The sequence below is a fragment of the Schistocerca serialis genome, unplaced genomic scaffold, assembly GCF_023864345.2.
Source record: "Schistocerca serialis cubense isolate TAMUIC-IGC-003099 unplaced genomic scaffold, iqSchSeri2.2 HiC_scaffold_1362, whole genome shotgun sequence".
Classification (NCBI taxonomy): Eukaryota; Metazoa; Arthropoda; class Insecta; order Orthoptera; family Acrididae; genus Schistocerca; species Schistocerca serialis.
In genome coordinates, this window is record NW_026047583.1 from 48,954,650 (window position 1) to 48,971,219 (window position 16,570).

General features: G+C 37.8%; 1 protein-coding gene across 4 annotated transcripts in view; it reads left to right on the forward strand.

The window, feature by feature from the left end:
- LOC126440339 (molybdenum cofactor biosynthesis protein 1-like) overlaps positions 1-16,570 on the forward strand; it is a 356,199-nt gene that overhangs the window by 19,651 nt on the left and 319,978 nt on the right. For 3 of the 4 annotated variants that reach the window (XM_050090627.1, XM_050090628.1, XM_050090626.1), the window contains exon 3: positions 11,256-11,369. The exons of the other annotated variant lie outside the window; for it this stretch is intronic. In XM_050090627.1, coding sequence (XP_049946584.1) covers positions 11,256-11,369 — 114 coding nt within the window. The remainder of the gene's footprint in view (positions 1-11,255; positions 11,370-16,570) is intronic. 4 annotated transcript variants of the gene reach the window in all.

The window sequence follows — 16,570 nt, forward strand, 5'->3', positions numbered from 1 at the left end:
TTTAAAAACATGTAGAATGTACATCTGCCTCTGGGTTTAACTTAATACCTCCAGTTTCAATATTTGCATAAGTAGTATCCAATTTATTATTAAAGTAAGATTTTAATTCTGCAAAAATCTTGAATAGCTCTTCCATCTCATATTGGCATATGGTAAAACCATAACGAGTTTGCACCTAATATCCTACTGCTGCTAACTTGAGGCTAAACAAGTGCTGTATCGTTATAAGAGGCATAGGGGAAAGCTAGTGTGCAGGGGTTTACTCCAATTCACTACTACCAATGTCACATCATCATAACATCTGTGCTTAACATACAAAGGATTACACCATAATATAATTGTGACATTAAATCTAAAATAAATGCTCCAAACTTGATCAGTGTAGGCTTAAGTATATTATTTTTAACATTTTAAGGTCTCAGAATGATCAAATGAATATGAAGGGCTTATTTCAATAGTCGTACAAGTACATTTTTGTTCATTCTGAGATGCAGAGTCCTAAAATTAAATGAGCGCTGAAAAATCTGCAGTTGAGATACCAGAAATATTCAATTATACTATTGAAATAAGCCCTTCATATGTCAGGCAAAATATATGACCTTAAGAAAAAATAGTGGCACTAAATAATAGAACTAGAGAGCTAAAAACTGGTCATAATATACAAATGCACATCATGTACATCACAATCAAAAGTTATTTGGGTTTTTATGAAAAATTAAAGGCTCTAAATACTAGACTTAGAAACATCCTCAGTAAGATGTAAACTTCTTCTATATGTAGCACCAATATGTTACCTCTTTTGGTTTTCAAATTATTTACTAAAAACCAAATTTGAAATGAAGTCCTTACTCATAATTGATTATCATTTGTATTTGTAATAGAAAGTTGTACTTACAGTACGCGATTGCAATAGTGCAGTAATACAGCTATAGCAAGTTTCGGGACAGTTCATAAATAACTATGAGAACAAGGAATCTTAAAAAGGCAGTTCAGAGGTCATGTTCTACTGTCGATTCCGCTTTAAAAAATTGTAGCCAGCTAAAACATTTTAATAACTAAACCAAACTTAATTCTATTTATATACAAATTGAGAAGATTACAAATTGTTAAACAATTATTATTAATTAATACGTGTCCGAGAAATGGGCCTTTTAGATTCTGACCCTGTCCCTAGGACGACTGATAGCAGATGTTCCCTTTGGTGGTCCACTGTGGCCATATATAAATATGGCCTGAGAGGCAGTTAGGAGAGACACTTTGAACCAGGATATCAATATGTTCATGTCAGTCAAATGCCTGCTTGCCTGGTGTCTTGGACGACGTCAGAGCTTGGCAGAGTTGAATGCGATTTTCCATAAAAGCTGGAAGTGAACCTGTGAAGATATTCCACTATCCTGGTTCCCTTAAATTTCACAGAAGTAACCGTGTGTCGCCCACAATGCTGACAAAACCACGTGGCAAGTGAGGAAGTTATTTTTCCGCTATATTGGCAAGGAAGTAACTTTTGGTGATTAGAAATCAGGATGATATACCATTTTACTTGGAAGTTCCCACAGTGGTCATCTCTGCACTGTTAATAGTGCTGTTTCTGAAACGATTATTATTATTATTATTATTATTATTTCCTTCACTTTCTCAGACGTTAAGTCCGGTTAAAAATGGAGTGACGCGGACCTTGATCAAGCGTCACTTCCTTTTAACTGTACGGTATGTGTTATATTGCATTTAGGAACTTTCGGGTAATTGAACATGTATCAATAATTACGGATTTCTGTAGTTGTATATATATATTTGGATGTAGCTGTATTGCATTGATGTACTGGTGGATATTGTGTGGTATGACTCGTGTAGTTGATAGTATAATTGGTATGATGTCAACTTTATCCTGATGCCACATGTCTTTGACTTCCTCAGCCAGTTGGATGTATTTTTCAATTTTTTCTCCTGTTTTCTTTTGTATATTTGTTGTATTGGGTATGGATATTTCGATTAGTTGTGTTAATTTCTTCTTTTTATTGGTGAGTATGATGTCAGGTTTGTTATGTGGCGTTGTTTTATTTGTTATAATGGTTCTGTTCCAGTATAATTTGTATTCATCATTCTCCAGTACATTTTGTGGTGTATACTTGTATGTAGGAACGTGTTGTTTTAAAAGTTTATGTTGTAAGGCAAGCTGTTGATGTATTATTTTTGTGACATTGTCATGTCTTCTGGGGTATTCTGTATTTGCTAGTATTGTACATCCACTTGTGATGTGATCTACTGTTTCTATTTGTTGTTTACAAAGTCTGCATTTATCCGTTGTGGTATTGGGATCTTCAATAATATGCTTGCTGTAATACCTGGTGTTTATTGTTTGATCCTGTATTGCAATCATGAATCCTTCTGTCTCACTGTATATATTGCCTTTTCTTAGCCATGTGTTGGATGCGTCTTGATCAATGTGTGGCTGTGTTAGATGATACGGGTGCTTGCCATGAAGTGTTTTCTTTTTCCAATTTACTTTCTTCGTATCTGTTGATGTTATGTGATCTAAAGGGTTGTAGAAGTGGTTATGAAATTGCAGTGGTGTAGCCGATGTATTTATATGAGTGATTGCCTTGTGTATTTTGCTAGTTTCTGCTCGTTCTTGAAAGAAATTTCTTAAATTGTCTACCTGTCCATAATGTAGGTTTTTTATGTCGATAAATCCCCTTCCTTCTTCCTTTCTGCTTAATGTGAATCTTTCTGTTGCTGAATGTATATGATGTATTCTATATTTGTGGCATTGTGATCGTGTAAATGTATTGAGTGCTTCTAGGTCTGTGTTACTCCATTTCACTACTCCAAATGAGTAGGTCAATATTGGTATGGCATAAGTATTTATAGCTTTTGTCTTGTTTCTTGCTGTCAATTCTGTTTTCAGTATTTTTGTTAGTCTTTGTCTATATTTTTCTTTTAGTTCTTCTTTAATATTTGTATTATCTATTCCTATTTTTTGTCTGTATCCTAGATATTTATAGGCATCTGTTTTTTCCATCGCTTCTATGCAGTCGCTGTGGTTATCCAATATGTAATCTTCTTGTTTAGTGTGTTTTCCCTTGACTATGCTATTTTTCTTACATTTGTCTGTTCCAAAAGCCATACTTATATCATTGCTGAATCCTTCTGTTATCTTTAGTAATTGATTGAGTTGTTGATTTGTTGCTGCCAGTAGTTTTAGATCACCCATGTATAGCAAATGTGTGATTTTGTGTGGGTATGTTCCAGTAATATTGTATCCATAATTTGTATTATTTAGCATGTTGGATAGTGGGTTTAGAGCAAGGCAGAACCAGAAAGGACTTAATGAGTCTCCTTGGTATATTCCACGCTTAATCTGTATTGGCTGTGATGTGATATTATTTGAATTTGTTTGGATATTAAGTGTGGTTTTCCAATTTTTCATTACCATGTTTAGGAACTGTATCAATTTAGGATCTACTTTGTATAGTTCCAATATTTGTGGTAACCATGAGTGGGGTACACTATCAAAAGCTTTTTGGTAAACAATGTATGCGTAGTGTAGCGACCTTTGTTTAGTTTTAGCTTGATATGTCACCTCTGCATCTATTATCAGTTGCTCTTTACACCCTCGTGCTCCTTTGCAACAGCCTTTTTGTTCTTCATTTATAATTTAGTTCTGTGTTGTATGTGTCATTAATTTCTGTTTAATGACTGAAGTTAATATTTTGTATATTGTTGGTAGGCATGTTATGGGCCGATATTTAGCTGGGTTCGCTGTGTCTGCTTGATCTTTAGGTTTCAGATATGTTATTCCGTGTGTAAGTGTATCAGGGAATGTGTATGGGTCTGCAATGTAATGGTTAAATAATTTAGTTAGATGTGAATGAATTGAGGTGAACTTCTTTAACCAGAAATTTGCTATTTTATCATTTCCAGGGGCTTTCCAATTGTGAGTAGAATTAATTGCTTGGGTGACTTCATGTTGCAAAATTATCACTTCAGGCATTTGTGGTATCATTTTGTATGTGTATGTTTCTGCTTGTATCCATCGTGCATGCCTGTTATGTTGTACCGGGTTTGACCATATGTTGCTCCAGAAGTGTTCCATGTCTGTTATGTTTGGTGGATTGTTTATTTTAATGTGTGTGTTAACTATTGTCTGGTAAAATTTCTTTTGGTTTGTGTTGAATGTTTGGTTTTGTTTCCTTCTATTTTCACTTTTTTTGTATCTTCTGAGTCGTTTGGCTAATGCTTGTAATTTCTGCTTCTTTTCGTCTAATTGCTCTGTTGCTTCTTGTTGTGAGATTTTACCCAACCTTTTTTGTTTTCTTTCCGAGATTTCATTTCTTATAAATTGTGTTAGCTGTCCGATGTCTTTTCTCAGTTTTTCTATTTTGATCTGTAGCCTGTGTTGCCATGCTGGTTTTGTGGGTTTCTTCTGTGTGTTTGTTGGTTCTGATCTCTGCCTAGTGTGTATATTTAGTGTAGTGAGTGCTCCTATATAAACCAGTAGTTGTAACTCTTCCATAGTTGTGTTTTCATTTATTTTGTTGTGTATGATTGTGTTGATAGTTTTTATTGTTGTTTCGACTTGTGGGTTATTTGGTGGTCTATGCAAGAATGGTCTAATGTCTGTATTTGTGTCTTTGTATTCTATATATGTTAGCTGAAATTTTTCTTCTATATCTAACATCTGTGTCACTTCGTGTTCTATTTGTGCTTGTTCTGTTGGCTGTCTTAAGATTTCGTTTTCCTCTAATTGTTTAATTGGTGCGTGTTGTTCTTTGTTTGTTTGCTCTGGGATGTTTGAGTCCATTACTGTATTTTCTTCTTCTTCTTCTGATTGCACATTATTTTGTTCCAGTATTTGTTGTACTTGTTGTTTGATGTTTTCTAATTCTGACTGGGGTATCCTGTTATTTTTTATTATTACACAGATCTGATCAGCTAGTCGTTGTTCTGTTAAAAATTTTAATTCTGGGTATCTGGTAATAAATGTTGTGTATACTTGTGATCTGTATCCAGTTGTGTTGGTTCCTAGGTTTGTTGCTTGGTAATAACAGAACATGAGGTGTCGATTAACTTCATCTGACCATCTCATCCTCTGTCTTTGTTTTCCTTCTAGGGTGGTTGCAGGAAGCATATCCTGCAAAACACCTCTATTTGGATTTAAATCATTTTCCAGTTGGCTAGCAGTGTCGTTACCATTATTATTATTATTATTATTATTATTATCAGGGATATTATTATATTTTGTACATGTGAACTTTTACAGAATATAGCAATCAGTTAAAACTCAAAAGTTTTACTAATAATCGTAGTTCCTGATCCTGCTGAGTAAACAGCAAAGAGGCACATTTTCTTTCAGTGAGCATAAAGAGGAATCTGGACTTGCAGACTGGAAATTATGCTCAGTATGTTCTCCACTACTTTCTGCCAGACTGCAAAAGTAGTTTCCAGGCTCTTGTAAATATCAAAGGAAGGTGTAAAGCATGCACACAAAATTTAAGTGCTTATTCATAACTACATAACAAAAGAAATGACCATTTGAATATTTACCCGCGACCCCATGAACTGTCAAGCTGGCGTATATATATTTCGTTCAACGTCTCTGTTTTTGGATGTAGACACTTTTAAATTATTTCACAGTAGGTACTACTGTCACAAAAAAGTAGTATGAATTAAGTACAGCTCACCACAGTTGCTGTGCAGCATGGTGTGTAGCGGACACTGATGGCGAGCTGGATCACTGTGCCAGGTGGACTCCATTGCTTCTCAATTCTATGACATAGTTGTGGAACCAATGAAACAGTTTTAGTCCTTAGAAATTGTGATTGACGGTCTTCCCACTCATTCTTCAACAGCAGAGTTGATGGCTTTAATAATTACTCATCAACCAAGCAGGTATTCTAAAGTTTCTTTATTGAATTGCTGGTAATGGCTCGTGTGCTACTATAATCTCAACTATTGGTCACGTAGTTAAGAACAACAACAATATTTTTCGATGAAACCCCCTTCAAAATCGTTATTTTTTCCTGGGTTTCTGTTTATTTTTCTTATTCAGATTTACAGCACAGAAGTAGTCTGGGCTCTTCAATGAGTTGTCAGGATGAAGTGTTTTCCCTTTTGTGAGACAGTATGTTTAGATTACGGCCATTATTTCAATTTCTGATCTACTTCTTTATTGAGTGTTCTGACAATCATGTAATTCTTCTTTAATGTGGACTAATTCCCCACTGCACCTCCTCAGGTGGTGGAAGCTGTAAACTTTGTTAATTAATTATTAATTAAGATCAACCGCTACACAATTCTCATATTCTTCAAGTTTAAGATAGACCTTCTCTTTCAGCCACTTTAGTGAGACCTGTGGTACCTATGAAGGTAATATACTAAAACGTCTTGTAACTAGACACTTGTAACTACACTGCGTTTTCTCTAGTTGTTTGTGTATCTGTTTTTAATATTTGATAAGTATTATGTTTGTGCACAGGCTGCCTTAGGCTATACTGGTGGTGGTTTTCTTTTAAAGCAAAGGGACAACTCTGTATGAAGAGACATGTAACTATTAATACAATTTACTGTTTGGAATTAGGCCCACAAGATGTTTCAGTTATGGAAACAGCTAATGCTCTACTTCTGCTACATTTTTTTTCTCCAGGAGAATCACCCCACCCAACAAAACCAAATCTTATATAAAAGTGAAAGAATGCACAATATGAACAAAGGTACAGTTTTTCAGAAAGACATTTATGTAGTTTACTCAACAGATAAAATCTGCATCCATATACATGCCAAGTAGTTTACCAGATATTCATTGGCATTAAACCAAGTATTTGATAACTTGAAGGACTCACCGTTTTGTAGTTTCAGTTTGTTCACATCTTTTCCAGAATTTGCAGTCATTGTGTCATCTGCATCATGTACAGATATACATGACAAATTACTCTGAAGATCATTAACAAACATTGCAAATGACAGTGACTGAAGAATTGATCCTTAGGCAAAGGTTCCAAGTCGTGGATGCCATAATGCCTTGGTATCTCCAGTTTACTAAATCAAATACATTAATCAGATCAGCTAGAGTGCCTTCAGTAGATGTTTTTGATTCAAAAGAAGCTTGCACGAAAGAAATAACATTTTCACATCTTTGAATATGAACCATTGGGGCCTGAAACCACACTGAGACCTAGTGAATTATAAACAGTGTGTATAAAAACAATCATCTGATTTCGCACATCAACATTTCTGAAACTAAAAATAAAATATACAATGAACGTTGTTTTTTGATGAATGGGATACTCAAAAAGTTTTTTCAACTTAAAAGGTCATATTTTTTTTATTAAAGTTGGGTATGGGAGTGAACATCTTGTAGCAATCACTTGGGAACATCCAGTATGCTAATGAGGAAGTTATTTGCTTGAGACAGCATTCATTTTAAAATCATTTTTGAATGAGTAACATCAATTTTGAAATCCTTTTTGAGCTATATTTGTGGCTCTGTAGCAAGATCTAGTACACGTATGCAAGCTGTCATGCCACCTCACATTAAATTAGAAGTAACACTGACACATCTGGCAAACTGATGTCACTGCAATATTTGTATATGTTTGTTTCGCTGGTGCAGCACTTATTTTGTAATCAGAATTTATAAAGCTGTGGAGAAAAGTAATCACTCAGTAACAGCGCCAGTATGAACACTGTCACATTTGCATAGGATTTTAATGATGGACAAGAGTAGTTTTAATTCTCTAAAGTTAAAAATAAACTTCTATTTCGCCATAATACTTACACTCAATGACTAAAGCAAGACCTTATTATCACTATACTGAAATAAAAAATACCTTTACAGTATTGAGTGTTCTGCTGTAATATGAACTTCGACAAGTCCATTCTGCCAGTAACGATACTGTTTAATCATTTCGTCGCTTTGAAAGATGATATGTTACTCTGATACAAATAAATGATTATAAAGAGTTGTTGAATGTTAAAAAGATGTCCCTGTCACATAGTTTAAGAATATTTTGTCACTTTAGAAGGTATTCATTAACTTAGTTGAAGAACAAGCACATTATTTTGGTATGATACTAACTTTTCACGTAAATAAACAAACAATTCTAGATCTGTGCTGTTGAATGAATCAGAGTAGAATGAGAGCAGATCCACTAATCATAGTTGCTGAAACTTGTAGATGATGGTGGAGGAGGTAGAACGCCACTTAACTTTCAAAAGTTAGGTGTAAGTTGGTATAACAACATGCAAATTGCATGTTTCCACACGTATGTTGAATTATGGGAGTGGTAGCAGGGGATCTACTTGTAAGAAATTCATGCCAGTAGAAACCCAGCTTTAGAGCCAGGTATGGACTTCTGATTACCAAGAGCAGGGGAACTGGCCTTTGTAGCATTGTGACAACAAAATGAAAGATTAAATTTGTGTTAAGTAACATTAACATCATAGATAGCTTTTTCACACTTTCTGCTTCTACCTAATTTTATGTTAATGATAATCCAAGGAGATGGGATAGAGACCATGATGTGGAATATGAACTAGAAATAATTAAAAATACAGAAACATTATAATTAAAGTTCAACTTTCAAACCACTGTAGAAATAACACCACTGGTCAGAATAACTTCAAATTGATATGGAATATTATCGGAGAAGGGGGAAAACTTATGGCAGAAGAAAAACAAATAGTTACAAAATGTAGCAAAAGAGGGCGCTGTAAGCATCATGATTTAATAGTGGTCAACTAAAAATGAAGAATGAATCATACAACGATACCTAAGGTGTATGTTTGACTTTAAACAAACTGTACTACTCAGTGTGCATGGGTGTACAGTTGTGATACTGTTAGTTAAGTAAGCCCATCCACCATGGCAAGGTCATATCTCATAAGATGGGAAAAATCTATTTTTAATGTCCTGAGGTCAAAACCGCATAAAAAGCATCACTTACATGGGTTTTTAATTGTTCTGAGGCATAAAACCACATAAAAAGTATCAGTCACATCGGTTTTTAATTGTCCTGAAGCCAAAAACCGCATAAAAAGGATCAATCACATCGGTTTTTAATTGTCCAGAAGCAAAAAAGCACATAAAAAGCATCAATAAAAATCAAATCGTATTATTAATTTCCATGTGACTGGCGCAAAACATGTGCAGTATGCTGTCCACCGTTTTCCACAACACTATGCCTATTGACACACAGTCAACATGGGTTCAGAAAACATCGTTCCTGTGAAACACAACTAGCTCTTTATTCACCTGAGCAGCAATGTAGCAGGGCATGTATACACACCCACAGCAGCGAAAGGCAAGATGATGATAATCTGCATAACTTGTCATGAAAAAGACACTTCCACTTTCACATGGATGCTGGTTGTCATCTAACTTGGGAACACCCAGCTTATGGTGTGCATGTAGATATACTGCTGCCATGATGTAATATCATCTGCACACTCAGACAGAGAAAATACAGTAGCCTTGGTCTGTCTATTTATGTTTTAATTGTTGTTGACAATGATGATGATTTGATGAAGATGATGTATCTTCAGACTGGTTTGATGTAGCTCTCCACATGGACCACCTTGTGCAAGCCTCTTCATCTTTGCATTACCACTGCAACCTATATCCACTTTAATCTGCTTACTGTATACAAGCCTTGTTCTCCCTCTACAGTTAGTGCATTACATTTTACTGGGTGCATTCTGTTTTCAGACAACAGACAAGGGAATTGTGATAAACGGAGATCACATCTTTTCTTTCTTTCCTTTCTTTCTTTCTTTATTTTTCTTTCTTTCTTTCTTTATATTTTTCTTTTTTTTTATGGTTGATGCAGCTGCTGTGGATCTCTTTTTAAAACTGTATTTTGCCTGATTGATTTCTCAGTCTTTCAAAGCTGATGCTTTAATGTTTTTCAGTGTGCTTAGCTCATCTCTGTTTTGTCTGATGTTCATTGCCACACATACAAATGTATACAGGTTGGAATTCTAAATTAGGGTGTTTTTGCTAAAAATGAGAATGTATTTGCAGGACATGCTGTAGGGATAAAAGAGTGAGACCTTGTGACTCCGAGAGATTTGTAAAGAAATAAGAACTGTTTCTTCTCATTGACATCGGGGACTTATAACATGGTGGATGTTTATAGGGACCCATTATTGCACTCATTATTTTTGCTCACTTAAGGCTCCAATTGTTTCAAAAAATAATCCTAACTTCACAATCAGCAGCAACAAAAGTTATGAAGTATAAGAAAAAACAAATAGGCCATTGGACCTAGTAGGTAGAATACGGACACCATGATGAAGGCAATCAAGAATTTACAAGACAGAGAGAGAGAGAGTTTCATGCAATGCTAAGCTTTTTCTTTTTATCGTGATCTTTACATCCTGGCGTATTTGTTTATTTTAATCATTTTAACATCTAGCTTATCAAAATATTTTATCATTATCAGTGAAGACAATGTTGTGTGCTGTGTAAACTCGTGATTTCCTTCAACATTATGTCCATATCTTACTTACAAGGCCAGATACCTTGTTTGTTTTATGTTACACTTTGTAACTTTTGCAGCTGCTCCTAATTGTCAAGTTGGAATTTTCTTGAAACAGTGGGGAGCCTTATACATGAGCAAAAATAATAGCTGTAACAATATAAATCCCCAATGTTACAGAGAAGAAACATTTCGTATTTGTTTACATAGCTCTGTGTGTCACATGATCCTGCCCTTGTATCACTATTAGCAAGTTCTGTAAATATGGTTTTATTTTCAGCAAATGTATCCTCATTTAAAGCTCCATTCTGTTTAGGCACATCTGCTTCTCTATTATTGTACAAAATTGTGACATATTTCAGAATGAAGATAACAACAACAACAAGAACAACAGCTAAAATATCTAATTGAGAAGTCATAATTTATTCTTCAAACAGTTGGAACCTTATATAAGCAAAAATAATAGATGTTATAATAGTTCCTTATAAATGTGCACCTCGTTATAAATCTCAGATGTTACAGAGAAGAAACAATTCTTATTTGTTTACGTCTCTCTCTAGGTCTTGTGGTCTCACTGTTTTATTACCATAACATCTCCAGTACATGCTTTCATTTTAACCAAAAACATCTTTATTTATAACTCCAATCATTTTAGGCATATTTGCTTCTCATCTATTATCCAACAAGTATAACATGTTCAACAAGTAAGATGTAGTGTAAGTTCACATACTCCATATCATGTAACACAGATATGATAACAGTTTGAAATTCTGTTTACAGTACAGAGTTGGAAGGGCACAATATAATGAAATCAATTGCCTATCAATGTATGTGTCAAGGTCTCACTGCAATATTGTGAAGAAAGACAAAGGATTATACATAATAGATGGTGGGGTAAGCTATGTAATGTAGAGACTCGAAGTTAAAATAAACTGATTACTTCCTTGTAAACATTTGAGTATGAGTGTTTTATTTAATACACATTTTATTATTTAAACTGCTGCATGTAACTTTAAATGTCATAGTGGCTCGAGGAATAGGCTCAAACCCTTTTTAATGTGTACTTGCTAGATCTAAACAACAGTATAATATAAGAGAAACCAGTGGAGTGAGGTGTGGCATATAGAAACATGCAGTAGAAAACAGTATTCATATTAGCTTTTGAGCTCTTACGCTTTCTCTAGAAAAAGTACACATATTTAGGCAGACAGACACCCAACCACATTCCTGCAGTGAGACTGGCTGTTGATTATCACTTATTGAGAGCACTTGCCTGCGCAGATGGTGGTGGGGAGGGAGGAGAGAAGAATGCACTAGAACTGAGGGGTTAGTAGGATAGTGTGAAGGAGGTCTTTCGACAGATGACTCAGTGTCTGCACAACAAGACAAAAGAAATTCAGAGGGTAGAGTTTGTAAGAGATAGAGAAAGGAAGTGGGGTTGAAAGGGATGGGAGGAAGGGAGAGGAAGGTAGAGATGAAGAGGGAGACAGGAAGGAAGGAGGAAGGATGGAAAAGGGTAGAAGGGAGGGGGGGGGGGGGAGAGAGAGAGAGAATGCATGCCACCTCTGGGGGTGGGGGGAGAGTGCTGGGAGAAGACAGTACATGATCTGGAGTGAAAAGGAGTGGTGAGGACAGAAGAGAGAAGGGAAAAGGTAATGAGGAACTGATTAACGGAGGTTTAGATCAGAGGAATTGCGTGAGTGCAGGATGTGTTGGAGAGGGAAGTCCCGCCTATGTAGTTCAGAGAAACTATTCTGGTAGGGGAATCCATTTTCGCAGTTACTGAAGCAGCTGTTGAAGTCATTTGTGCTGTGGTACACAGCATGTTCGGGAACTGGATGATCAAGTTTGCAGACTGCCACAGTTTGACGATGGCCACTCATGCAAGTAGACAATTGGTTACTTGTCATGCCCACATAGCATGCTGCAGAGTAATTGCAGCATAGCTGATGTAAAGTTTTCGGATTTTACACATGACCTTGCCTTTTATTGGGTAGGAAATTCTCTGTCTGGATGGGCCCTGGGGGGCCCAAATGGTATCAAGTGATTGCCACAGCAGGTTATAGGCGTCACGGGATGTGGTTGTGGAGGGGCATGTGGTCAGCCCACTGCTGTTCTGGCCATTGTTAGTTTTTGTGACCGTAACTACTACTTCTCAATGAAGTAGCTCCTTACGTGGTTGTCTCAACGGCTGAGTGCATCCCGCTTACCAACATCCCAAGTGCTAGCCAAGCCTGACAGCACTTAACTTCAGTCATCTGATGGGAACCAGTATTATCAGTGTGGCAAGGCCATTGGCCATTGGAAAGGAAATGCTGTCATATATTAACAACTTATTGAATCATTCACTGTTAAGCTTGAGACTGTTGAGAGTCAGCAAGAGTGCTCCGAGGCAAGAAACCAGAGACACACTGTAGGTACAGGCGTAAATCGTAGCTTTTAGGTTACTCTAGGGAAATAGTAATGGAGGAAACTTACGAACTGCAAATGCTTGGACAGCTGTCCCAGGGTATAAGTCATGATAAAGAGAACTAATTAGTATCTCCACAACCATCTACATGTTGTTGTAAGTAGGCGATAATCATAAACAGGCATTTCTTAGCACATGCAGCAAGAATGACCATTACACCTAAGAATAGCCGCATCAGTAGTTTCACAGAAGTTAGATTGAGAGGGAAAATGAAGAAAACTGCTGAAGTAGAGGCCTCTGCTCATGAGATAGAAGCCTGCGTCTGCAGGGTGAAGCATGGCGATGTAAAACACTGTTGTTCCTTACCGTACTAAGAAGGGCAGTGATGTTTAGCTTTCAGCTGGATGCTGTTGCTACCAAATGTACAGCTTGTTAGTCTGAATGCTAGAAGCAGTCATCCAGCAGAGAAGAAGAAGGGGAAGGATGCAAAATGGAGTTGGTTGGAGGCACCATGAAGGAGAAAAGCCCCATGTTAGACTGGCAAATGACTGTAACATTCCAGTAGTGTTAGTGGGGTGGCTGCAGAAACATTGTGCTGTCAGAATACTTTCTAAAGCCTCAGGTTTTCGTATTCCAAGTATTTGTCAGTCAGAGTGTTGGGATTACGTGTTGCTCAACACCAACCTTGGGTAATGTCCAATTTAAGTCTGTTTTCTCACTTTTAATGTTGCTCTCAAATGTTTGTACTTAATGAAGCACTGGGTGATTCTTCTTCTGTTATCTCTCATCTATGTTTATAAATGGTCTTCAGTGTAGTAGTTAAGCTGGAATAAAGTAATTGATTGTTATGAAACTCTAGAATTCCTTGAGTCTCCTATAATATTGTGAAAGGATAGTTGCTACTCACCATATAGTGGAGATGCCGAGTCAGATAGGCACAACAAAAAGACTGTCGCAAAGTTGTTTTGTTGTCCACATCTTTGACCCAGCATCATTGCTATATGGTGAGTAGCAATTATCCTTTTCATAATATTGTCTTCATTCCATCCTGACTTTTCGATTGTTTGAATCTCCTACAAGTATCCTCCAAGAGTCGCAAAATCCACACCACTTGTAGGTGCTCCCTGTGACAGTGTTTGGTGCTGACCCAAGGAGCTACCTGCTATCACTGGATGTTTGTCTTTCGGCATTTGCTCCTGACTGCTCGAAAACTATGTCTCACCTGAAACTCCCCTAAAGTTCTCATACACTTCATCTAGCCTATATCAGAACATTACAATGCATATGACTTGACTGCAGTACGAGGTGGTGGATGGTGGGTTGGTGTATGGAAGTGTCTTGCTCCTGTGTTGACCAGAAGGAAATGACCCATGGGGTGCAGGATTGGGAGCTGTATGGCAAGGATATTCTGTTGGTCTGGTGCTTGGCAAACCACTACTTTGGTTGATGTGGGTACGATTTAAGGTACAATGTCCCTCATCTCAGGGTGTAATGAGAGGTAGTTGAAAACCTGGTGAAGGGTGTGGTTGAGCTTTTTGTTGATCTTTTCAAGGCCAAGGTGATACTAGCAGATCAGAGGAGTGCTGGTCGGTGGCTGGTTAACAGGTTTACTGGTGTTTCAGGAGATGACACAGCAGATCTGTCTGTGGACTAGCTTGATAAAACCTTATTGACAGACAGTATCCTGTTCACATCGTGCAGTGTTCTACTGCCCACGCAGTTTACAGAGTATACTTATCCGTCCCTATTCCAAACCTACTCCGAATGCACCCCATGGGTCATTCCCTTGTGGTTAACTCCAGTGCAAAATATGTCCCACACACCTAACCATCTCCTATCACAGTCCACTCACTGGCATTTCTTAGCCAATAAAAGGCAGGGCCACATTTAAAAGCAACCATGTTTTGTGTCAGCTATGCTGCAGTTACTACCCAGTGTTCTATGTGGGCATGACAAGTAATCAACCATCTACTCGCATGAATAGTTACCTCCAAACTATGGCAAACTGCAAATATGACCAACCAGTTGCCGAACATTTTGTGCACCACAACACAGGTGACTCCCACAACTATTTCACTAAGGGAGCCATTTGGATACTCCCTGGCAGCACTAGTTTCTTATAACTACACAGGTGGGAATTGTCTCTCCACCATATCCTGCACTTGTACAATCCCCTTGGCCTAAACCTCCATTTAACTGTCTACCACTGCCTCACCTGACCTTTTCCCTTCTCTCATCTGTCTACAGCATTCGTTTCCTGTCCAGATTATGTCCTGCTGCTCCCTCCCCCCCTCCTCCTGCCTCGTGTCGTGTCAAGTGGGCTCTCTCTCTCCCCCTCCCTCCCCCCTCTCTTTTTCTCTCTCCCCTCCCTCCCTCCCCTTTTTCTCTCCCCTCCCCTCTCCCCCCTCTTCTCTCCCCTCCCCCTCTCTTCCCCTCCCCTTCTCTCACTCCCACCTCTCCCTCCCCCTCCTCCTCTCCCTCCCCCTCTCCCTCCCCCTCCCCCTCTCCCTCCCCCTCTCCTCCCAGTCTACCTCCCCCCATCTGCCACCTCCCCTCCCCTCCTCTTACCCGCACCCTCTCCACTTCCCTCCTCACTCCCCTTCCCCTCCCCACTCCTCTCTCCCCCCCTTCCCCTCCCACCCCCTCCCTCTCTTGCCCCTATCCCTCTTCTCTCACTCCCTCCCCCTCCTATATCCTCCCCTCTCTCACCCCTCCCCATCTTCCCACTTCACCCCTCTCTCTCACCCCTGTCCCCCTTTCCTTTCCCCTCTATCTTCTGCACTACTTTTGTCTTGGTGTGCAGCCACTGAGTCATCTGTCGAAAGATCTTCCCCACATTAATCCCACTATCCCTCCTTGCCTTGTGTGTCCTTCTCTACATCCTCAGCACCTGCAGCTGTGCAGGCAACTGCTCTCAATAATCAATAATCATTAGTCAACCTTTCTATAGTTGTGGGAGAGTGTGCTAGGGAGTTTGTGTGGTTGTGTGTGTGAATATGTGCATTTTTGCTGGAGGAAGGTAAAGAGCTCAAAAACTAGTGTGAATAATGTTTTCTGTTGCGTGTTTACATGTGTGATACATCAGTCCTCTACAGTCCTTATTTTATGTTTTAGTTCATCCAGAAATTTCCCTTGTTGTTATATGGCAATATGGCAGGCAGTGGGTTATAAATTCCTCTTATTGTTTCAATGTGAAAACAAATTGACTTTTTCAACTTTAACTGCCATGCATGCCTTAATCTATATTAGATCCTGCCAAATATATAACTGAAGCTGATTCCTTGTACTGATCTCCTCCTATAGCAGACCGTAGCAGAGTGAGTGGATTATTGACATTTTTTATAAAACTGTGCTTGAGTTCACTCTCATCTCGAGTATTGAATAATTTCTGTGATTCAAAAGTCCTTAACATTAAAGGCAGATTTCAAAAGAAATGTCCGGAATGTCTATTCCAGTGCCGAACTGTAAATGAAATTCATGAATTTATTAAGTAGCGAACAGACCCAAATCTGAATACAAGAATGTTTTTATTCTGTCTGTATGTTTCTGCAAAATAGAGTACCTTCACTCAAATTTTTAAAAACAATAAAAACTCATAAAAGATGTGTATTCACTATATTTCTGTCTTAAATTACACAATTTTTCGATTTTTTTATGCTTCTTAAATAGCTGTTAAGTATTTTTG